General features: G+C 35.2%; 1 protein-coding gene across 2 annotated transcripts in view; it reads right to left on the bottom strand.

Annotated features, from left to right (window-relative positions):
* Positions 1 to 25,882, bottom strand: part of col8a1a (collagen, type VIII, alpha 1a) — a 42,393-nt gene that overhangs the window by 7,790 nt on the left and 8,721 nt on the right. The window contains exons 2-3 of one of the 2 annotated variants that reach the window (XM_066706233.1): positions 18,950 to 18,993; positions 4,218 to 4,518 (exon numbers count right to left, since the gene is read on the bottom strand). In XM_066706233.1, the coding sequence (XP_066562330.1) occupies positions 4,218 to 4,515 (298 nt within the window). In that variant the 5' untranslated portion in view covers positions 4,516 to 4,518; positions 18,950 to 18,993. The remainder of the gene's footprint in view (positions 1 to 4,217; positions 4,519 to 18,949; positions 18,994 to 25,882) is intronic. The other variant, XM_066706235.1, reaches the window with a different exon arrangement.

Here is a 25,882-nt window from a genome sequence, read left to right as displayed (position 1 = left end):
TTTAACAGTGAAAAATCCTGTCAATGACCGAAACTATCAGCAGTAAGGCCCTAAGATATACATCAATTAATTGCAATAAAAAAAAAAAATGTGTACACTTTGAAACCCCTCAGAACATTTCCTCCTGACATCTGAATTTACTGCTGCAGGTTTTTTCTGTTCTCTGTGGGCATTCCTTCTCGGTGTGGTGGCTCAGCCTGGCTTTCAAATATAAACACTTGGCATGTAAGATGGCACAGCTGTGGTAATATATATTTTAAATTGCAGCATCTAATATTTATTTTTCATGGTGCTTCTTAGCACAGTGCAAAGGAGCAGCCATCTCCGCTTTTTATACTTTAATTATGGTGGCCACTGCAATTGACCTTTTAGAGTTTGGCTCCAGAGTCACACGGAAAGCCTGACATTGAAACTTCTTTCCTTGCTCTGAGCAGTTTTTGAGTGGACTATCTTTGTCAGCAGAATTAAACTGTATCCCTGATTACTCCACATCCAAGGTCACTGGAGATATTTAATTTCAGTTTAGAGGTTTCAATGTCTTCTAGTTTGAGAGGAATAACCAGATTCTGACAACACTCAGCAATTTTATACAGTGAATGGTTTATTGGCAGGATTTGCTTATAGACTTTGTTATGTCTCAGACTCATTGGCTGACAAAAAGCACAAGCAAGTTGGCACCCCTCACATTCTGCTAGCTAATGGGGAGCTGCATGTGCAGGACCTGGGTATGGAAAGGGATAACCATATCTTGGATAAACGTTTCCCATATGTACACCTGGACGGGAACTGAAGCATGGAAAAGGTGCTGGCTGTTGTTTTTCTTCCAATATTTAGATTCTTAAACATGCTTTATCTTATTCATGCAGATATAGAATTTAAAAAATTGATTTCACTTTTCTTTAATGATAATCATCCAATCATCAGTGATGTGAAACCCTGGTCTTCGAGGGCCACCATCCTGCAAATTGCAAAGGTATATCTTAATCATCAATTGCTAAATACCTTGAACAAAATAATTTTGACTAAGGCAATCATTGAATTAATTAATTTAGTAAGGGACTAAACAATTAACATCTAGCTGTTAAAATTGTTTTTTTCCACTGAAGCCACCAGGACACTGAAAGTGAGACCAACTGCATTGTGTATCTGAGAAAGATGAAATGGTTGTAGCCATTACAAAATTGTAAACAGCTATGAAACATGGAAGAAACCAGTTTGGGGCAGTTGCAGGCTGTGGGAAACCTGTACTACAGTGCAACATGAATGGAGAAATGTACAGAGCAATCTGACTAGACTGACAAGAAATTAAAAAAAAGGCTTACTTTCAATAAGACATCACGTGCACACATTGTGCCTGAGTAGTCATTTGCACTTGTCTTCCATATTAAACATCATATGTATCGTGACATAGGGCACAAACATAGAAAGTGAATCTTAATTTTTTTTCTAATTTTACTCTGATGGAAAAACATAAAACTTTTTATTGAGTGATTTTTAAATCACTCAAAACTCCTGTTATAACACAGAATTGTGAATTCATTGTTTCATTTTGGATAAGAGATAAAAGAGATAAAAATCTGTGATCATTATTGGTAGAAAAAAATGAATCAAAATATAAAAAACTAAATTGATAAGAAATGCTTGACTGACACATTTTCTATAATCTAAGTATTTGTACTATTTTGGGGAAACAATATATAATATTAAAACAACTGTACACTGAACATATATGTAATATCTTCCAATCTCAATTTAACAATTGTGTTTTACTTTAAGTCTTCAGCTGCCTTTAATATTTGGGTCACATTACAATACGTAGTAGTTTTAAAATATCATGTGCTTTACAGCAATGTTAATCACTGCCAAAATCCCGCAGCTATGTATTTTTAAGCAGAAGCCAGGAATGATACATTTACTTTGGCAAGTGAAAACTGTTCTTTTGAATCTGAAAAATAATTATCAGGTGTTTTGAATTACCTTAAAATTGCAAATGATCAATATAAAGTTGCATAATTATTTTCTGATACACACAATACTGGGTGTTGTAATACTTTCAACTTGAAAGCACATTTTGGATTTGCTTTAGTGTGAAAACCTGGGACCTTCTTGCTGCTTTAGAGATAGCCAGGTTTTTGCTAATCTGAATCAGTGTTCAACAACTCTGAAAATATATAATTGATAAATATGTATAGTTTAATTAATGTATATGAATCTAAATGAATCAATAATATTCTTTACTACAACTTAAAATATATACTGTGTATAGGGTGTGGGCTGGGTGTGTCTGATGCCTGGTGATCATGGCTATGAATTGCAGTCACCACTCCCTACATTATAGAGAGTAGGGGCGGGACAGACAATATACCAGTCAGTCAAAGCAATCATGCAGATGTTTATGTTGTTAAATGGTCTTTTGGTCATTGTTCGGTCCAGGTCCATTTTCCAGAGGAGGGTTCTTAAAACAAGCAAAAGTCGGTAACCGCCGTATAGTCAATGATCAGTCTTCATGTCTCTCTCTCTCACTCTCACAGAACTCCTATACGCCCACCTCACTGTTTGGCCCAGGTAGTGCAATTAATTAGCCTGTTCCGTGAGCTTATATCCGGTTGTTTGACGTGTCACAGGTGTGCTTACCTATATGAGCTGAGAGGGACGTGGCAGGTATTTTTCCATGCTCACTGGAGCAGAAAAGAGGTGATAGCATGCACAATATATATTCTGCATGGTGTCACAATAACTATTATTATTATTATCATTTTATATTTCCCCAACCACCCCCCCTCACTTCAGGAGGACAATTTTATTATTTATTTCTTCCACAATCACATTTTGACAACAGTTGTTCACCCCTTCACTCAATAACCCTTCCCTCCTCACCCCCACCGTCAAATACCTACCCTCCCCTACCACCCCACCCCGCCTGTCTAGGAGTGTCCGCTAAACCCTTGTGTTTCAACTGGGCTTCTGTATGGGGTGCCCGGTTACACCACTGTGATTTTCTTTTTGTTTTTACACTAAATTTGCTGAGTCATTTCTAAGTGCATAAGTTGTAAGACAGAACTGAGCAGGTCTTCACTCTCCTGTCTTAAAACCTCTAATTCCTCTTCACATTGTTAAAACAATGGTAAAGGGAACCTGGCACAGTTCCCAAAATTATAATTTGAATGCTTTTTTTATGTGTTGCTGTAAATACTAGTAAGATTCTATCATATCAAAAGCAATGCTGGTCCTTTATTAATGCCAAACCTAAAACATATAATGTAAGGGTTTAACTGTTGTGGTTTAAATGCTATTATTATGTGCTGATGTTACAAAGATAATATTAACGGATATCAGGAGGATGTATGGCTACTGAAAGAAGCTGAGAAACAACTATTGTAATCTAATAAACTGATTTTGCTACACTCTGCCTTGGTTTGGTTAAATAACTGGATGGATGTACAAGGTAAAATACAACTTTGTTCAAGAGCAGTAAAACACCTGATTAACAAACAGTCTAAAGAGGTCCCCTTCTGGCCAATGTGTTGAGTTATCACTAACAAACACCCATGATATTGAAGCGAAACAAGCAGTCCTCAGTCCCAGGTGGTTGGATTGCCACTGACCAAGGCAGTGGTCATGAAATTTTGAAAGCCGAGGTTTGCTAACACGTAATAGGACCTAATAGGAAATTTGAAGAAAACTAATTTGGACATCATTTATTTGATTATGGAACAATAAATGGTTTGCACAAGTGGTGTTAGATTCATAATATCTCTGTCTTTGCTGATTTGTTGTCCAAGGTAGACATAACTTTTGACTTCTTCAAGTATGCATTGATCTAAAATTTCTTAAAAGCTGTTAAACACAGCTTTGGATTTATTCAGATTCATTTTAAGACCAGTTTTCTTGCTCGGAGAGTTCCTGAAATTAAAACTGCAGGAACTGCTATTTACTCACAGTTGCATCAGAGAGCAAATTAAATCAGTTTTACCAGCGGCGGAACTATCTCTAAGCACAGAGAGGGCTGGGCGCCCACCCACCCCCCCATCTGTACAGCCTACAACTGCGGGTCCTCCAGGCAGTCCGCTGCAGAGATATATCTTTTTATGTAAAATGGGTTGCCAGTGTAAAAACACACTGTAAGCTCACTCCACAAAGGACAATTCTGAGTTTTACCTAAGGTTGCTTAGTGCCTTCAAATGGTTCAATACAAGCATGTATAATATGTTGCTTACCTTTCCCTTCCTTTCTTGGTAATTCCTTCCCAAAGTGCATGGGTATCTGTGGAATTTCCTTCCTGTACTGGGGTATCATGGGGATTTCTTTGCCATAGTGCAATGGGGGCATTTCCTTGCCCAGGTGTTGCATGGGAATGCCTTCCTTGCCCAGGGGCAGGTGAGGTAACTGTTGCATGGGAGGGTGCTGCTGGGGCATTTGCTTGTGCCCATAGTATGCCCCTGATTGGGCCGAGTGGAACAGATACAGGTGAAGAGCGACAGCAAGCAGCCGTGGGGGGAGGAGTGGCACGGCCATGACCTGGGGGGAGAAAGAGATTGGCATGTGTCCTTCTAAATACTTAAATGCAAGTGAGGAATAATTGTAAACAAACAAAAAACATGCAAACATTACACATCCACTTAGATACTATATGAGACACTTTTTTTCAAAGAAAGAGGAAACTGTCCAATTCCTACAGGAATCAGGAAGTTATTGGCACAGCCAGATTTGTAAGGCAGAAGAACAAGCAGTACAGAGCATCGCTGCCATTGGTCAAAAACTTGATGAACCAGTGGAATGTGGCGCAACTACTGACATACCGCTGTGTCGGTCAGACAGCCCCCACCAAATAAAAAAATCCTGTAATAAAAACATGTGGCTTATTGTGAAGAAAAGCAGGCTAGGTTGCAGCATATGTGCAAAAGTTGAGTCACTCGGAGTCTATAGAGGGCATGGCTTAAAAATAGTTCAAGCTTGAGCTATTTGCAATATTTCAAGCTACAGGAACAACCAAGTTAAACTAAATCAAATTTCTGAGGAAAAATATATGAAAGCACAAAGTCTCGGAGAGTCACAAAGCCACAAAAAGTATCCAGAGTGAGGCAGAGAAAGATACATTCATTGCATGTCAAGTGCCGGGGCAATCGCAGCATATTGAAGCTACGTAGAAACTGCGTAGAAACTGCGTAGAAACTGCCGAAACAAAATCGTCCCTCCTAGTCCTACGATTTTGAAACAGGAAATGATCTGCCACAGTTAAACAGACTAAATATGGGGCGAATTCTGCACTCAAACTTCACATGCACTGGTATACAGCAACATCGCTGAGGAAATGAAGAAAAAAAATATATATATAATTTTACATAATATTATTATACAGTAAAACTTTATTTTTCCTTCGCTGGCTTACTTGTCTCACAGTCCAGATGCCCCCTGCTGGACAGATTATCAGATGCAGTTCACTACAGTAAACCAGACAAAGAATGGCTTTGAAGAACAGAAACTGGTTACTAGCAGGTTACCAGCAATAGTTTCATCTTTCTAAAGACAAAATCATGTAGATCATGCCTGTTGAGCACCTATACAGTTACTAACCAAATAAATAATAATATGAATTTGAATATGAATATGAATAAATATGAATATATTCAGGTATTGCTTATACTTTGTTGTGCTACCTCGAAAAGCAAAAGCAATTTCTTATCCAGCAAGAATAGTAACAACCAAAATGAATTTTACTGTCGAACTTATTTAGATCCAGAGTTACACAAAAGTATCTATCGGATCACTTACAATAATAAAAATTGCCCTGTAAAATGGCTTCATATCTTCATATCTACTTCATATCTCTTTTTCAGCTCAATACTAACCATTAGGAATTGAGTAGTGCATTTGAACAATTTTGGACTTTGCAGCAGAAAGCTTTCCAGGGAGAAAAACAAACAAGGCCTCCCACGACCCCTTGCCAAAGCAACACTGCACTTCAATAGCATTCAGCCTAGTTTCCTAGCCTACATGGAGAGCAATCTGTGTGGTCTATAAACACAACTGTTTAACCTTGTTACAGATAGTGGTTACTTTCTGAATGAGAGATATGAGCTTTGAGGCTGAATTAATTCTTAACTATTTCAGCACTTTTTACTTCCACCACTGCAACTGTTTAATTTGTGGTAGAACTTTTTGCATCAGGTGCTGTTTCTCTTCCTTAAGTGACAAAGACCATTGATAAAACTTAATTTTAGTGCTTTAGTTATAGCATACATTTAACATACATTTTGGTCACTATTCACTATTCAGTATTCAAAATGCAAGTCATATCTTACAATAGGAAACAGCTGATCCAATGTTTAAATTAAAAATGTATTGTTATCTGTTAATTCTTATTTATTTGTACAGTGATTGTTATATTATTGATTTATAATATTATTGAGTGTCCTCAGTCCGGGCACTAAAAATGTGTCACATAAATATCAACATTTTATACACCAGTTTATAGTATAACATAAATATACAAATATGTTTCCAATTCAACCTTGGGATCAGTATGAAGTATTTGTGACCCAAGATCATCTTATATCCTGGTTTTATTCTTGACTGCTCCTGCTTTGAAACCGTTCATTAGTTTATCTAATGTTTTCTAAGATAGTGTAGCCCATGATTTGCATTGTACATCTGAAACCATTTACGACTACCATAGAGCATTATACCAACTGTAATTAATCAGCTTGTCATGTGCTGAATCACATTGTGTATTTTTAAATGTATTTATTTGAAATTATTTTTTAAATCCTACTTTATGCAATGCCTGTGGCATTGCAGGAGTCAGACATACTATGTGAACTAAATATTCCAAGTGTTGTAAAATAAGCTAACTGGCTAAAACTCACCTTCACATGGAAAATTGTAGAGTAAATCGGATTATAAGGTTCATTTTAAAACATGGGAAAATCCACACAATAAAATAGAAAAGTTAATAACAGTGTTTATTATCCATAATGAAAGTGAACACAGTTTTATTTCAAAAATCACATTTTAATTACCATTAATCCATGTGTCAATACAGTATTTGACTTTAAACATTCAATTCATGTTTTATTACTGTTATTTTAAATGTTAAAATTGATTCCACTCAAGGCGGGAAATACATTACCTATTTGTGAAAAGAGCCCTACAATAAATGATTCATTTTAGTTTTAATGAATATCAAGTCAGTATTGTATTTCCACATGTCTGCCAGCTCTTTCAAACTTGGATGGCCAAATAGTCTCTCAAGGACAGATGTTTTAGGCTTATTTCAGAGCTACAGAACCAAGAAGAAATCAGAGGTGCCAAGTCCCATCTTTGAGTAAGGTACTTTTCTGCCCTATTTAATAACAGAGGTTGAAAGACAGACTGAGTAACTTGAAAGTAGCAGACATTGCACACTGAGCATTAAGGACTGTTAAGTAGCCAAGATGCTTCCCAGACTTGGTGGGGGCAGTTTTGAATTATGTATTTCCAAACCTTCGTGAACGTGCTAATTCATTTTTCGACGGCCTACATCTGTTCTTGATTTTTGTATGGTACTTCCTGATTGAACCATAGATTTGTCAGATGAATGAATGTGTTTTGAGCAGTGCAGGAGGGAAATTAATAATATCACTCTATCAGATCTTTAAATCTTAGCAGCTTTCCCTACACACATCAGACGTGGCAGTCTTGTGTAAAAATGTCAAATGTAGCAGCTAGACTAAAGAAGAGTGTTCTTAAGAGATTCCAAAACAATTAAACACAGTTTGACGAATGATCAAAATTTGTGGACTGCGGAATTCATTTTACAAAAGCATTTTTAGACGGTCAGGCTGGGTTTAATGTCTCTAATATTGTGATATTCCGATTTATTTTCCCTTGTCTTGTTTTATTTAATAATTAGGCATTGATTCAGAAGGCTGTACTTTCCTTCTGCTTATGATGAATCCATATTGACCCTCCATACATCTGTATTTGAAGACTTCTTCGCATACCTTCAGTGATATGATCTATGTTCACCAAGGATAATTTTAATAACATGATGTAGCAAACTAAAGAACTAAATGAAAATTACAATACGATCACTAATCAGACAAATGTATACACTATTTATATATGATAAACTTGGCTTTTTCAACACATAATTTATTTGACAGTATTCTGGTTATAAACAACTATTGTTTTAATGTGTAATTGTTCGTGCAGACAGACATTAGGAGTTGGAAAAGCAATGCCAAGAAACACTGTCTAGTTAATAATGTTAAGCATTGTTTAGTCTCCAATGTGATTAAGATTAACTGCCTTTATAAGAAAGAATTTTGGAAGATAAAAGGTAACATCTATAACTAACCTGAGCTACAGTCAGCAGTTCTACTGCAGGTTCTTCCCCATGTAATCATACTGATGTATACATTTTCTTCATTTATTAAACTTTACAACTAAGTTAAATTAATGGCATAATCTAAACAGAGTTGTAAAAAATTAAATTCAACCCATTTATGCAGTTGTAAAATAATTATTTTCCATTTATCCTGACAATATGTGTTCCAGCTTTACATCACAGGTAATTTTTTGTTACACACAACACGTCCAAGGCTTTCGCTAGCTAATCAGTTTGTGAGCCCATATTTTGCAATTAAGACCTGAAAATGGCAATTTAATTTGATTATTTATTTATTTATTTATTTATTTCTTAGCAGACGCCCTTGTCCAGAGCAACTTACAAAATATAAGAGCAATACAAAGTGCAATAATACAGTACAGTTCAAGGCATAATACAATTCACAAATTCAGAATTTACACAAGTGTATATGAGATATACAGTAAACAATATATAAGGTCTTACATCCTAGACTGTAAAAGCTGATAAGTGCAGACAAGATGTTAAGTCAAAGTTAAAAGCTAAGGGAGAGGGAGTGTAGGGGAAATCAAAAGAAACAATACAAGTGCTATTAATGCAAGGCAAGAGTATCACAAAATGTTGTATAATTGCAATCTTACAGGAGAATAACTGACTAAATTACAAGTACATTAAATCACAGTAATGAGAAAAGTATGTATGACCAAGTTGTCTTCTTACATTTGAGAATTTAATAGAATAAATGCAATAGTTCATGATAAAAGCTATGCAAAATATAAATCTGCCATAAAGGCAATGTGGATTTTTTTCTTACAGATTCCACCATAACACTTTTATAGTCTTTGACCTGGGAATGTAATAGTCTTTCTGACAGACATAAAATGGTAAGCTGCACTGTGTTCAAACACTGCTGGAAGTTCTCAACAGTCAGTGTGATCTTTTGAAGGAAATTCATGAAAGTCCATTAACTAATTTCGTTTTTTGGTTTAAAAGACATCAGTATCAATGTTTATTTTTAAAAAGGAGTTTGGAATTAGTTTTTGACAACATATGACATTTTTTTTTTTAAATAGACTATTATTTGTTTAACATTTAAAGTTTCAGATTCACCCCTAAATGATCTGAAATAAAATTAAATATTAAACACATACAACTTTCTGTTTAAAATAACAAATAATAGGTATGAAAATATAATTGCAGGAAGTATGTGTCTGTAAAACTCAGCAACCTCTGAGACAATAAACAGTAGTTTATGTTTTCTCAAAATTCTTTAATGAATATAAATTAAATCAGAAAGATGCAATACTATGGATAATGGTGGAGACTATACTTGGCAAATGCACATTCATTTTGTTGAACTTCTTGTTTCAAAGAGGATGCAAAACAATTTATGGTACCTACAGTATCCTCAAATCCACCATTTTACTGCCCACTCTGTTGAACGGTTTTTCCTAAACTGAAGCGAGAGCCAGGACTAAGGAGCCACAGAAATGTGTCACTACATAAAATATGACAAATGATTGACACAATGTTGTCATTCAAATCTCACAGTTGTCCTCATAAATTACACCTCTGCAGCAAACAAAAAATTCAGATCCTTTTTACCTTCAACGTTACTTAAGTCAAAATTAGACCTATGAAGCCAACTGAAATTCTTGTGGGAAGACATTAACCACACAAGATAAAAAACAAGACTATGACTGCAACAGATTTCCTGCCTTATTTGTATAATTTTTACCCTGTTTTTATTTTTCTGATAGTAGAGTCTGCAGTGGAGATATTTCCCTTAACCAAATTATTTTCCTAAATTGTCCCTTATATTATAGTTAGCATTTGTCCTCTTTGTTATGTTGGCCTGCTGTGTTTTCCAGAAGAATGTGACATTCAACAGCTGTAGGTGAATGGCTCCATTCAGGTCAAGCTGGGCCTTGTCAAACAGACATGCCGACACAATGTCTGTGAAAATACCTAACAGGAAAGCATGAAATGAATGAAGATATCTAAAACCTAAAGCCTGAGACTGGATGCCTTGGTGAATATTTAAATACTAATGGGAGATAAATGTTGTGAAGACACATGTATGCAACTACAAAATCTCAGTCTATTTCCACATTCAGTTGTTTAGTTTTTGTTTGTTTAAATGCATTCCCCTTCACCTGAATATGTATCCACACACATTGTTGTGTTGCCGTTTCTGAAAGGGGGATACTGTCTGTCCATTGTTTTCCCTCTATATATATATTCTACTGCGATGAAGAAGAAACATTTCACAGGGACTATATTGTCTTGTCTGCACTAGTTAGCTATTAAAATCTAGGATGTAGGACTTGTATTTTACATTAACTGTATATTCTAACTATGCACTTCTGTAATGTTGAACCTGTAATTGTATTATTATGTTATGTTATGTTATGTTATGTTATTATTATATTATGTTGTGATTTGTAATTTTATACAGTATTATTGTACTTTCGCATTGCTCTTATAATCTGTAAATCACCCTTGATAAGGGATGTCTGCCAATAAATAAATAAGTAACAGTTGCATAGCACTAGCAAAATTAAAGGTAATTTAAAAAAAATAGTATTGTGTTCTATTGAATATGGTAAATTAACTAATTTGTCAATAGTACATAAACTAACAATAAACATGTTAATGTTCAGAGAACGTCAGAAGATAGACTGCAATTACCATTTCTATCCTCTAGAGGGATCCCTCTTCTTAAATATATTTGAGTTCACAACTACTATATTCAACCATTAGCTGGGATTTCATTAGGATTGGTTTGTGCTTTTAATACACTGGACATACTTTCCTTATAAGTAATTCAATAAGTAATTCAATTGTATTGTTTCATGTGTGTATTTTATTTTAAAGACATGGACATCTACGTCTAAATTAATTGTACTTTTTTTAATTTTCAATGTTGCATTTCCAGACCTAGCCTTGAAGATTTGTTACTGGGTTATATTGATTGCAGCTTTCAGTAAGTGCTTTGTATTACACTGCTTTTTTAACAGTTTTTATTACACTACACTGCTTGCAAAATTATATTTTTAACAATTCCATCGCTAGCCAAATGCACCTCAACAAATACAGAGTTGCCACTTTATTAAGTACACTGACCTAATAGATAATTGCTATCCATTTTGCCTTCACTGCCTGAATTCATTGGGGCATGGATTTAACAAGGTGTCAAAGTGTACCACAGGGATGCTGGCCCATGTTGACTCCATTGCTTCCTTAGTTGTTGCAAAATTGGCTGATGGTGGATCTCTAGTCCGAGTAGCTCATTCCATCTCATCCCACAGGTGCTGGATTGGATTGAGATATGGTGACTAGGGAGACCTCTGCATTGAGCTGATTTCACTATTATTTTCCCAGAATGATTCCTGGACAAGTCTGTCTTTGTGGCATTATCCTAATGAAAAAACCCATTCACAGATGGATACGCTGCTACCATGCAGGGATGCACCTGATCATTGCTGCACTCGTATCAAGGGACCCAATGGGTGCCACGAAAACAGTCACCCCACCACCACTGCATTGTATATGACTGCATATACAAATGATGATTCATTCAAACCCAGATCAAAATGTGTAAAACAAAGTTTATTTTTATTGTCTTGATTTATGTACAATGCATTTTGGAGTCTTAAAGTGTTTAAAAGAGAAACCACAATATTTACTGCTTTCCTATACTTATGAAATTCCATATGTTTTACAGTGTTACTCCACTTTATAGTTTCCCAGATTTAAGTAAAAGAGATTGTTAGGCTTTGGCAAAATACTTCATTTTAAACTAAAGGGTTCTTTGAATGACTTTAACTGGACATCTTCCTTTGACCGTGCTAGCCATGCGATGAAGCACAACACACATTAGTTACCCTGCTTACTATGACTGACTGGCCTGTTTCCCCACCGGCTTGAAATCTTTGGGCAGTGTTGTGTTTATTTTATAGCATCCATGCATGTATTTTAGGAGTGAGAAATATCGTACCTAAAGAGCCAAGTCACAGACATCCAGGTCTAAATTCTAATTTAAATTTTGTAACTGCAATTCCCAACCATCTGTTACGACTATCCAATTGATATACTCATAATTTTAATTGCAGGTATACTTACAGACCTACTTCTCTACAGGGCAATATGGTACATTTAGTTGATGCTGCAAATCTACAATTTTAATTGTGAACAAACTAAATATGCAATAAGCATATTCTCACTTTCTTTATGTATTAAGTTCCCAGGAACACCTAAGTTTTAGACCTTAATTAATAATTACTTATACAGGTTTAAACACAGCAAGAGTGTTTTGGAACATTTGTATAGGGTTTATACACTTGTCTGCTGCCACAATTAAGATTATACAATCTATTAATAGAATTTGAATTGTTATAATGTCTACTGAGTGTTAATAAACATTTATTCAAAAATATTCCAGCAAATAGAACAAAACAAATTTGAACTCTTCAAATATTTTTGAAGATGTATTCCAAACTAAGCTACCATGTCTGAAAATAAATAAATAAATAAATAAATAAATAAATAAATAAATAAATAAGCACTTAATGTCAACCTTTTGACAGAGGAGGTACAGTATGAAAATGTGCATATGTCTCATGAATACTTCAGGAATAAAAGGGTCTACATTAAAAACTATAATGTGTAATCATTCCTGAAAAATTCCCAGTTCACCTCCACTAGTCTTAACAAATATGACCTCATGTGTTATATATTCCAGAAAGACACAAGAGACCACTAACACCTTCAGAACATTCTGCATCCACACAGGAACAGACAAAAGCAAGAATCATCTAGTGTGTGCATTAAAAAATAAATTATTAGTGGTGGAACCAAACACAGCTGCCATTTATTATACTTTTAAATACAGTCTGTTACATTTTGAAAACTGATTTAGATTTGATTTAGACTGATCACTTGTCATTTCACAATTCATTAATTGGTGTATTTCATTCTTTCATGATTTCTGCTTCATGGTATTCATTAGTTGTTTTGGTTTTTGGATTCAATAACAGCACACTAATATATTAAAAAGTACTTTACTTCATTAATTCAGAAAACAAAAATGTTTTAAATCAATGTCAACATTTTAACTGATATATATATATATATATATATATATATATATATATATATATATATATATATATATATATTGCTATGAATTTTGACAGAACAAATATTGAAGACAGTAAAAATACATGGTAAAATTAATGTTTTTGATATATCAACTTACACATGTTACTTGAATTTCAAAATATTTATCCAGATACATGGGCAGCTGTATATTTTCTCCCCCAATCCCTGCCAAATCTCAAAGTCTTCTTCAATCTTTTAAACTTTGGCCAGTCAGATTTCTGTTGACAATTTGTTGTAACTATTCATGACTGCTCTGTCTGCTTTGCAATATAAGTCTGATTACAATGCACGCAACTTGGGATGGTGTCTGTACATTGCATCTGTATAAAGATTGAAAGCAGTCAGTAAAATACTTTCTTGAAATGATTGGTATGCAAAATAGGTATGTAGAAAATGTTCAGCATGTAAGAAGTATGAAAAATGCATTTTGACATTTCGACTGCGCTGTGTAAGAATTTATATGGAATTCAAGAGGACAGAAATGTAAATCATGTTTAGGTAGATGTTGAATTTTGTCAAGGAGGCCGTGCACACAGATTGATAGGTGTGTGAAACATAGTGGTAAGTCAATTATCTGGTATTTGAAATGTAATATTGGAATACCTTCTCCTTAGTTTTCTTTTCTATTTTTTAAATTGAAATGTAATGGATTATCTGCCTCCATTGTGTCATACCCAGATAAGGGCTTTATGTAATTTTTTAAATTTTAATTTAGTATCCTGTGGTCTCGGTCTATATCTTTAAATAATTTTTGGATACATTTTTACAGTCTTCATGTCTGTTTTCGATGAAGTTGTAGAGACCTTAATTATGTAATGGAAACGTGGAATGGAGCCGAAACTGCTACAGACGCTCTTGTTGAGACAAGGCTGACTTCTCGGCAAATTATTTCCTTTTACATGCCTACTGCCATATGGGAAACTACTGTAGGTTTAATTTCTAGTCTGCTACTAGGTCAGGACAAACGTCTTTTGTTGAACAGTCACACAAAACCAGCATTTTTATGTCAGAAAGACTTAACGTTAATCATCCTGAAGGCAAACATTTGAAATGTTTAACATAACATGTTCAATCCAAGGGGTAGAGACATTTTACATTACAATACCGAGCATAGTTAATAACTGAACTAGATATGTTGAGGGTGACAATAGTGAATGATCCTGCTGCAATTATATACACTATATAGAGGGTCCCCATCTGAGGTATTTGCTGGTGCTTTTTTAAATGTTGAAAGGGTTATATTTTAATGTTTCTGAACAGATCTCGAACAATGATACTATATATTGCAATGTAAAGTGCTAAACTACTATGAACAATTATTTAATTATTCCCTAAACATAAACATTTAGGTTGTATTTGTATTTAATCCAAAATAATAATAATAATAATAATAATGTATGTATGTATGTATGTATGTATGTATGTATGTATGTATGTATGTATGTATGTAATAACAGCTATAATACATATTGACACATTATTTTATAGTGTTCTTTTCTATAAGTAGCATTGCCCATTTTTCATCGGGATATCTGGATACTGGTAAGCCATGGCCTACCAGAATGAAATTTTAATGGAGCTTGGCCAGATTCATCTCAATTTATGTGATTCATGTCACTGACTTCCAGTGAAGCTTACAAACTTCAGCATACAAGGGTTAACCCCCAGGTCTGACATTCTCTGTAAACTGTTGATTTAGCCCTCCCTCAGCGGACCAGTAAACCATTACTCACAGCTCTGTATTTATGCTGCCCAAGTGTCTCAAGCAAGCAAACATTGTCAAACCCTCTTGTGATGCCTATAGTACCAAAAGTGGCATGTTGATCTTGAGGTACTATTAGGCCTAATAAAAGGACCAGATGTATGATCGTGTGGATGTACCTTGTTACTGACATGCTATTGAGTGACTAGAGTGGCTGTAGAGTATCATATACTTCCAGTTTTTTGGGAGTGTCATAATATGTATATTTTCCCTTATTGGCTTTTCATTACACATGTTTTCATCTGGTCTTATTGTGTTTCAGTGTTTGGAGTGTAAGTTAAAACCTGGCTTGGTTCCTAATACAGGCAATATCTGTCACAATGATTAATGACCTCGTCTAAAAATCTTTGACTTTTCTCGTATCTTTGGCAATTATAACACTCACGTGCCATCTGCACTTCCCTGTGGATGGCTGACATTCAGTCCTGCATTCACACTTTAAAGAACTTGTCTTATTTCTGTCTAGAAAAATACAAAATTGGCTAAAATGCAACCTTTTTTTACTATAATATAATATATATATAAACCATATGCTTTGCTTTTTTGTTGGTGAAGGAGGAGGAAGGTTGAAGAAACATGATTCTTTAGAAGTAGAACGCTATGCACAGGAATTCCAGAATCTCTTTAACTGCAAACTGTGACTTTGCCCACCGATTGCAAGGTACATTTTGTCCCCATTTCTCAGGCTTTGAAACCTGACAGCTTTACTCAGCTTAAGTTCATCCCTTATTTCCTGACAACTCCCCAAACATTGAAGTCTTCAATAGCAGCACGCATTGACACACACTCAGACTCCCCAGGGGGGGAGAGTGCACTCACATGTCTTTCATACAGAATTTGAAATGGAAGAGAGGGATCAAACAGGAGATTATTCATATAGCAAATATAGCTGTGCTTTGCAAGTAACCTCTCTCTTTAAAAATATTCTATCAGAGGCTTTAAAATTGAAGGCATTATGAAGTGTTTTTGAAAGTAAAGTGCTTGCACAAGGAAACTTCCCAAGGAGACAAAAATATATTTCCAAATTTAATACAATAATTATACATACAGAGAATCTGACAAACAGTAATCAAATTGTATTTGATAGAACAGCTAAGTCAATTCAGCATTTCTTTAAAAAACACAAGTAGTCGAGAGTTTAGTTATACAAAAAATCCAACATATTCCCAAGTACTATTTAAAAATAATGACATGTAGGCTCCATTTTTTTTTTTTTTTTTTTTAAATCACAGAAATTGTATAACACTCTTCGAAGGAAGTTGATATATTTGTATAGGGACACAACCACAGAACTGTATTTGTCAAGTTCTTCGATCAAGAGAGTTTGTCACCTTCTGAAGTTAGAAAGGGCATGTCGCCACGTTCGACCAACTTTCAGTCAGAGATCTTGTGAATGGCTTGTGAGTATTTTCTGCCTTTTTGAAATGATTTTGTCTGTGGAAAGATGCAAGGGCATTCCCTGAAAATTAATCTGTGTGAACAAGGGTACAATGCCATTGGGGAAATGCTTTGCGAAGTACTAAAAATGAAATACAGTCATGCAGATTATCGATAGTCATAACTATATTTTGTATAATTCAGTAATGACTAATTTGAGGGGAAGGTTTAGATATCATAACCTAATGTAACATGTATTCCTATTAAGGAACAGAAAGGTTAGGCAAATTCATGCCATATGGACACAGAAGAAAAATAACAAGGCAGAGTGTCCAGGATTAAGTCATGTGGTGCAACAATATATCCACCCCTAATTAAGCTAAAACCACCAAACTGACCTTGCCTGTGAGTCTCACAATGAAACATTGAGTCCAGATGTGAAAGTGTGAGACGGTTCCACCCCATCTCCCAGCCTTTCCTAGTTAGAGCTTCAGCTCAGCACATGAAAGAGGCCAGAGCTGGCAATGTGCACGCATGCAATCACTGACAAGGCATGAAAACATGATCAGCAGTTTCCGCACTTCAATAGAAAAGATCGGAGAGAGAGAGAGAAAAAAGTATCTTTCAGGTTCCTCAGATTTGCTGTCAGCTGGCAAAGCAGCAAAGGGGAGATTTTTTGTTATACCAGGAGTGTAGTTTCAGCCTATTCATCAAGCGAATATTCTGTTAGAGATTTTTAAAAACCATTTAAGTTTATCCATTATTTTTACATGAGCTTATGACTGAAATAAGACACACCAATCATATGTAATATATTATGAATTTAGGGAAATCATAACTTGCTGGTCACTAGAGCACCTGAGGCACAAATAACCTTGTGGTTACACCCATTATTGTGCTCAAATACAAACTGTTGAACAAGAGATCACAGAGCATTTGTTTGCTTTAATAGAACAACCATATCAAGTTTTCCAATACTGTGCTCCCTGTTAGCAGAATCTTTAATTAGAAATACGCTGACTTGATAGAGCGCCGCATTACAAGCCTTGACAGACATGACCCGGTCACTCTGTACCTCCAGCATACTTTACCATATACAATTCTAGGTAAGCAAATTGTTATCTTGAGCAAACCTGAAAGTAACTGACAGACTGAATTGATTACTTGCTTACAGGATTCCATACAAAATGTACTGAAACTAGGTATGGAGATTAATTTGTTGAAGATCATTTTGTCTTGAAAGATTTTCAAAATGTGGTGGGGAAAAATATTTAATTAGCATTAATTGAATGGCCTGCAGGATCATGGAATGGCTTCTTTAAAATCCAAGAGATATATGCCATAATTAAAAAAATAATCAGGGTCGTAAGTGTTGTTTCTTCAACTGTTCCTCTTTTTTATTATAATTAAGCAGAAATCACTTAAAGGCAGTGAAACCAGTAGCCAGTAATAAAATATGCCCTCATTGGCATCAAAAATTACTTTGTCCTGTAATTCTAAAGTACAGGAATGTATTTTTGCACATATTTACATACATACATTTCAGATGTGGTCTTTAAAACAAAGTCTTTCCACGGTCTTCATTCAATGGGAACACAAATTCTGCCAGGCGATTTGATAACCAAGGAGTTTTAGCTTTTGTAGCCCTTAAGAAATTGGATAAGCCACACATTTCCTCTTTACAGCTCAACAGATATTTCATGCATTCAAAAAACAAGATGTCAGCAAAGATCAACAGACAGGACTGAATCCTATATGGAAGATGGTAATACAGGATATGAGGAGCTGTACTGACCACAGACATTTTCTCTGAGTTTTGTGGCAGGATATCAATGCTTTGACCAAATAATCATTGACTTCAGACATAATCAGTGTTTTATTTTCATACAGATCTCTAAGACAGGAAAATCTGACTATAGAGAACATTTGGGTTTCATCTGCTGTGCATAACTCCAAACACAGCTGTCTGCTTACTCATTCAATTTTGACTTGCCACATGAGTAATAGAAGTTGCTAGATCTTATGTAAAATAGGCAGATATTACGTCTGGAATTCAACCATCACAAAACCAATATACATTTCAATTTGCCCTCAAAACACTAAAGTAATAAACTGTGAGACAAAAGCTATCAGCCACAAACACTGAGTTTAGACATAGCAGTAAAGTGAAGTTAAATGTGTTATAAAATCTATAGCTCCTAATCTGAAAAATAATGGTTTAATCTTTTATCAGCTTAAAGCAGTGACACAAAAAGTAATGCAAACTGAGACTTATTACATAATTGATCATTTTTACTCACTTAAACAGTTGTTCTATAAAAGATCTATGGAGATGACCGGTGTCCTGTTTGAAAAAAATACAATTATAAATTAGAAACGTAATCTCAAAAACATTAGTAATGCTTCTGTATATTTTTTTAAATATTAAACACCTTAAATGTCATTCTTTTTGGTATTATTGTTTGTGTTTTTGATATTAAGAATATTCTAGCAGCCTGATTACCCACAGTGCAGTACTGTAGCCGAATAACGTTTAAGAAACATATGCTCTTTATTTTAACCTAAAAATATTTCCTGAATCACAACTGCCAAAACAGGTAATAAAGTGCAGATGATTGTAGTTTTTAAATGCAATTATTTCAGGTAGTAAAAGGAAGATTATTTTATATGTGCAGAGGGAGTTGGTTACAAAGTCAAGGCGGTGATATACAAGAAGCAGAAACATCCGTTACACATAAATAATTAGTACTGACAGGATTTAATAAAAAGTATATATTTACGATGGGATCATTGGGGTTGCTGGTAATGTAAGCTAGCTGAAGCGAGTGGCAATTTTGATCAATTATTGAATTTCAATATTGTGCAATGGGTTCACATGCACAAACTGCATGTCAAATGTCTAGAGAGACAAAAGAAAAAAAAAAAATACCTTGCATCTGATAGTACAGTCTGACACGTGAAGATATTCAATTAACTTGTTTACAAACTGTAAGGTAGTAGGGTATGCTGAATATAATTCCTCTACTGAAATAAAGTGACAGACTCTATATGCCGTTGTGGTTTGTAACAGACGAGATTAAGAGATTGCTTACTTTACAGGTAAACATTAAGTTGATTTGAATTAGTTGGGACAACAGAGTGAAACACTGAACCTTTGCCTGATGTGTAGGAATGCTCCACTCTACCTCAGCCCAGTAACCCAGACTGAACACTGGGCCAAACTAAAGGTTTGCCTACACAGCAGCTCAACAGAAAGCTTGTCCAGAGTTCAGAAAACAGATGTGAACAAGAGACAGATCAGTATAAATGGTGGAGCTGCTTTCTTGCACATTCCCCACCCTGGCAGGGATTTCCCAAGCAACAGTGGAAGCTCCAGATAAATGTGTTGGCAACAGGTATAATAAGGCCTTGTGGCTATATATTCATTAAAGCAATGTCTCCTCACATTTTCAAAGCTGCGTCTACTTATTTTAATTAAATTGTACATTTTGTTAAGCTCTCTTAATCACAACAGTCATTCTTAATTATTGGAGTACAAGCCACCTAACTGTAACAGAACAATTTACAGCCTTTTCATCATGCTAATGGCAAATTAACTGATTTTTTTTTCTTTCTGTTCCCTGATTACCATGAAATGGATACTAAATCTATGACAATCATTGTAATAATGGATTTAATTGTATTTGTTTTTATATGGAATTTCTCTTGGTAAATGTCTATATATTTATATATTTAATTGAAATGAATACTTATTTTCTCACCTTAATTCTGAATTTTATATTTTGCAACAGATATATTCTACATACAGTACTGTGCAAAAGTTTTAGGCAGGTGTGAAAAAATGCTTTCAAAAATGAACATGTTAATAGATTATATTTATCAATGAACTAAATGCAAAGTGAGTGAACAGAAGAAAAATCTACATCAAGTCAATATTTGATGTGACCACCCTTTGCCTTCAAAACAGCATCAATTCTTCTAGGTACACTTGCACACAGTCTTTGAAGGAACTCGGCAGGTAGGTTGGCCCAAACATCTTGGAGAACTAACCACAGTTCTTCTGTGGATTTAGGCAGCCTCAGTTGCTTCTCTCTCTTCATGTAATCCCAGACAGACTCGATGATGTTGAGATCAGGGCTCCATAGGGGCCATACCATCACTTCCAGGACTCCGTGTTCTTCTTTACACTGAACATAGTTCCTAATGATTGTCGCTGTATGTTTGGGGTAGTTGTCATGCTCCAGAATAAATTTGGGGCCAATTGGATGCCTCCCTGTTGGTATTGCATGATGGATAAGTATCTGCCTGTACTTCCCAGCATTGAGGAGACCATTCATTCTGACCAAATCCCCAACTCCATTTGCAGAAATGCAGCCCTAAACTTGCAAGGAACCTCCACCATGCTTCACTGTTGCCTGCAGACACTCATTCATGTACCGCTCTCCAGCCCTTCGGTGAAATAACTGCCTTCTGCTACAGCCAGATATTTCAAATTTGGACTCATCAGTCCAGAGCACCTGCTGCCACCACCTGCTGTTATTGTGCATAGTTGAGTTGTATGGTATGGCTTTTTGGCTGCAAGTCTTCCATGAAGGCCACTTCTGACCAGACTTCTCCAGGCAGTAGATGGGTGTACAAGGGTCCCACTGTTTTCTGCCAATTCTGAGCTGATGGCACTGCTGGACATCTTCAGATTGCGAAGGGAAGTAAGCATGATGTGTCTTTCATCTGCTGCAGTAAGTTTCCATGGCCAACCACAGCATCTATGGTCCTTAACGTTGCCCGTTTCTTTGTGCTTCTTCAAGAGCTTGGACAGCACATCTGGAAACCCCTGTCTGCCTTGAAATTTCTGCCTGGGAGAGACCTTGCTGATGCAGTAGAACTACCTTGTGTCTTGTTGCTGTGCTTAGTCTTGCCGTGGTGTATGACTTTTGACTTCTGTTCACTCACTTTGCATTAGTTAATTGATAAATATAATCTATTAACATGTCTATTTTTGAAAGCATTCTTACTTCACAGCATTATTTCACACTTGCATAAAACTTTTGCACAGTACTGTATATCTTTTTATTGTTTAGCATTAAAGCAAGACAATGACATTAACTTATGTGATGTGACTATATAGGTGAAAAAGGAAACATACACTAGTTCATAAAGTGGTATCAGTGTGTCTCATGATACTTGAACATCTAGTTTTGAAATTGACAGACTGCTAAGGTGGACAGGGACAGTTGCTTTTGTCAAATGATGTAACGCATCTGCTGATTATTATTAGAGGTGTGTTAAGCAAATCAGATGTGTTTGTCAGAGTGACAGATTTGGGCCAATTTTGTTTATCACTAACCCAAAAAATGTGTGAGTTAACATCATGCAGTTTGGCTTTATCTTGACTTTATAAAATCATTCTCTAATGTTTTCATATGGAAATATCTCAGACTGAAGAAAAACACCTTGAAATGATCAGACCTGACTGATTTTACAGAATGCAACACATTAATAAGTTGGCATTTTGCTTGTGTCAGACATCATCAGAAATACCTGGGACACAGGAAGGTGATTTCAGATGATAAATCTTTAATCTGGTATGTTGTAGAAAAAACATTACCATACAGCTCCTGATGGGAGTTTGTAAACACTCTAATTGAGGTAAGATGTAAAATATAGTATTATCTTATTAAATTACTAATAATAAATCAGAATGTTTATATATACATTTTATAAAGAAATCACATAATTTTATTTTGCTTTTATTTGCATGCAAACTTTTATTCACAAAAGACCCTGAACATTTCATTATTCATTGTAATTCAAAATGCCTACATCACAATTACTTCTCAGGCATCCTACTGAGCTATATAGAGATTTTAAACAATATTGCTAGTGTCTTCATTCTCTCCAACAAACTAAAAGTTTAAATGGTTTCATATATTTGTGTGTGCAGGAGTTTGTATATTTTAATATTTTCATTACTGTATACAAGAGGGGTAAATTTAGGACTTTGCAAACATTAAATTGTTATTAAGAGGTATTTATCCTCGAAAATAAAGTATACATTGTCTTACCTCATATTTAAATAAACTAATGCATAAGGAAATTATGAACATCAAGCTATGTCTCAAAAGCTGAAGGATTGTCTGCAAATGACACCACGAACACAAACACATTGAGGATAAAATCCAGCTGTGCAGAATGGACAAGTTTTCTCGCTTCTTGCAGTTTAATATTACATCACAGAGGAACAGAATAAAGTAAAGGGGAGAAGGCAGACATAACTTAAATATACCCCTGAGAGTCTGAATCTAATTTACTTCATCAGGAGAAACTGATCAGGAGTTTCCAATGAAAAAAGCTGGAACAGGTAAAGTAAATTAACCACACTGCTATTAATGGCGGTATGCAGGTAACACAATCATCTTTATATATCTTTTGGCCTTTGCTGGTTCAATGTAAACATTACTGACAGTGATTTTGCTATGCACAAGTGTATATCAGATTTAGGTATAATTGGAAAAATGCCTGTGAATATACACTGCTGCTTTCGATTGCCATTAATAATGGCATTTGTCACTAATGAGGTATATGAAATGTATGTAAAAGTATTTCCCAATTGAACATCTGTGGATCACTAATTGATGGGATATTAGTAAGTCACATTACTGTACTTCTGTGCATTCCAGATTATTACATTACAACCATCAAAGAGAAAATGTGATTTACCGTTAAGTCTTCCATGCCATGTATATGAAAGTCTGAATTATTAATGTCAATTAAAACAAATGTGAAACTGATATACTGTAATTATAAAGGAAGTTAGAATATTTTCAATCTTGACTATAGCACTTTCAATATTGCAAATGCTAATTACAAATTAACATACACGTTAAACATCAATTCAATCAATCCACATGTCAAAGTGTCATCTGTTACACATGATGGGGCTTGCTCACATTATAGTTACAGTAATATACTTACCTCAGACTAAAGGAAACAAGTTTTGCAAACATTTTGAAGAAACTGGAATAGCTTCTGTTACACATTGAAGGCATATTAAATGTTATTCTGCTGTGCATTAGCAAGAGTCTTGGGAATATTTTAACCAGGCTCTACAAACTGCCAATATTTTGAAAACAACATAAATTAAATTTTCCAGGGCTATAGAATACTTGCAATTTATACATTGAGAATTATTGTGATACATGGATTACTGGAAATGCTTCAGGACCCTCAGTTTTACCTTTTAGGGAAGAAACCGTACAATGGGACTCTGAAACAAGGCCCTTGAAATCAAAGCCCAGTCAAGCCATCCCATTTCATAACTTCCACAACCATGTTCCATCATTTGTTGACCTGTTTTGTTCATATTCTAACTCTGAAAAAGTTATTTTTATCAGATCAATCAGTTCTAATCTGACAAGAGTCACTAGTACAATATAAAGGGTCTGAAGCCAGTGTTTGTAATAACTGGGAAACCTGTATTCTTCAGATGCTGTGCAGTACTTATAGACTCACTTCCCAAGCAAGAAAAGTCAACCAGGCAAGCCGCTGGAGATGATTTTTCCAATATGTGTATAAGGAAATAGTGTACAAAATAGATGTATTTTACTGAACAGGCTCCCCCAGTTAAAGCAATTTCTAAATCCATGAACAAGGGACATTTACCTTGGAGAGAAAAAGGAACTTCAAGACATCCTGCAGCCAAACTAAAAAGCGGGCTTTTCCTACAGTTTAATAAAAGGCCTTTTAGCACATGGTTAGATAGTTTTGTAAATCCCTTGAAGGAGAGATAAAAAACATCTATTGTTCTGCCTCTCAATGAATCTTAAAGTCTCTGAGCTGAATGATGAGAATTGCATCCCAGTCTGTGACTAGATAATGTTATTCCTTGCTGACTTTGTATGAGCCACAACAGTGTTCGAACTGTCTGACACATTTTCCATTGGGTTGTATCAGCACATCGGATCTTGATTCCTGTTTGTCTGAGTATGTATTTGCTCATGAGCCTGAAATATAACTTGCCAGCTCTGATCTTGATTCAATTAAGGAGCTTCTCTGCCATTCATTCTCAGAGACATGGCTCCAGACCGCAACATAACTAATGCGCAAAAGGCCATCTGAATCTCATTCAACTAACTGGAATGGAAAGTTCAGTTCAGGGTGCAAGAACAATAAACGAGTAATGCATATCATGTGCATGGTCTTGTTTTTATTTCTCACTTGTTGATATCCTACTACCGGTATACATTTGTTATTCTGCTATTTGTTTTGCATAATTCTCCAATGTTAGGATTAGATTAGATTAGAATACTGTTTATCATACTAACTAGGTATTACAATACTGGCTGGCTTGCTGGCTAACTATCTGTTTCGGACCACTTCCCACCACCCCAGTGAACTGCCAGAAAAGTTTCAGGAAGGGATTTTTTTATTTAGCAAATTTGTATTCTATGCTTTTCTGTGAAAATAAAATATCATAAGCCTCTTGTATAGTATTCTTCCAAGACGGGCTTACAGAATTGACCAGTGATTTGTTTATACTTTTGCTATTGGGCAAAATATGTTCCCTCATTTCCTCAAACCAAACGTAGAAGTTAAATATCTAGTAAAACACAAGGTAACACTAAACACTAGGACAACATAAAACCGCTCTATTTTTTCAAGTTTCTTATTTTATCATTGCTTTGTGACACTGAATGGAATGGATTTCAGCATATGCAGCAAGAAACATTACATTCTGTCAAAGTAAACTATTATTTAAAGATAAATCCCTCCTTTGCTCCAGGTTGTGTACTGAGAAGTCCACTTTGGAGCTGTTCCATGGAGACCTTAATAACTTCAGCATTTTGAATCCACAGCACTTCTGGAATTTGCGCTAGCTAAACAGTCAGTCCGGACAAAATAAAATGCTGCTTTGAAGAGGTCATGTTTTGTGAGGACATGGCAGGCGTTGCTCTTTTTTCTTCGGCTTTGGCTGTACTTTGGGAATAAACAGTACCTGCTGATTTTCACAGCTGTCTAACTAATACACAATAAATGGGGCTTTGTTGAGTGTCAGAGTAATGCTTCAGAAAACTTCACAAAGTGTAAAGGAATGCTCAACACGAAGTGTTTGTTTTGGTAGTATTTGTAGTTTTTTCTATATCATGCCAAGTCCAAGTCTGTCTCCTCCTTCATTACCTTTGGCTATTCAACTTTTTAGATAGTTTGCTTGCTTTTACTGTAAAAACAATAAAAAA

This window comes from Amia ocellicauda, chromosome 6 (genome assembly GCF_036373705.1).
Source record: "Amia ocellicauda isolate fAmiCal2 chromosome 6, fAmiCal2.hap1, whole genome shotgun sequence".
Taxonomy (NCBI): Eukaryota; Metazoa; Chordata; class Actinopteri; order Amiiformes; family Amiidae; genus Amia; species Amia ocellicauda.
The sequence above is the reverse complement of the archived record's forward strand: the minus strand, read 5'-3'. Positions and strand labels throughout refer to the sequence as shown.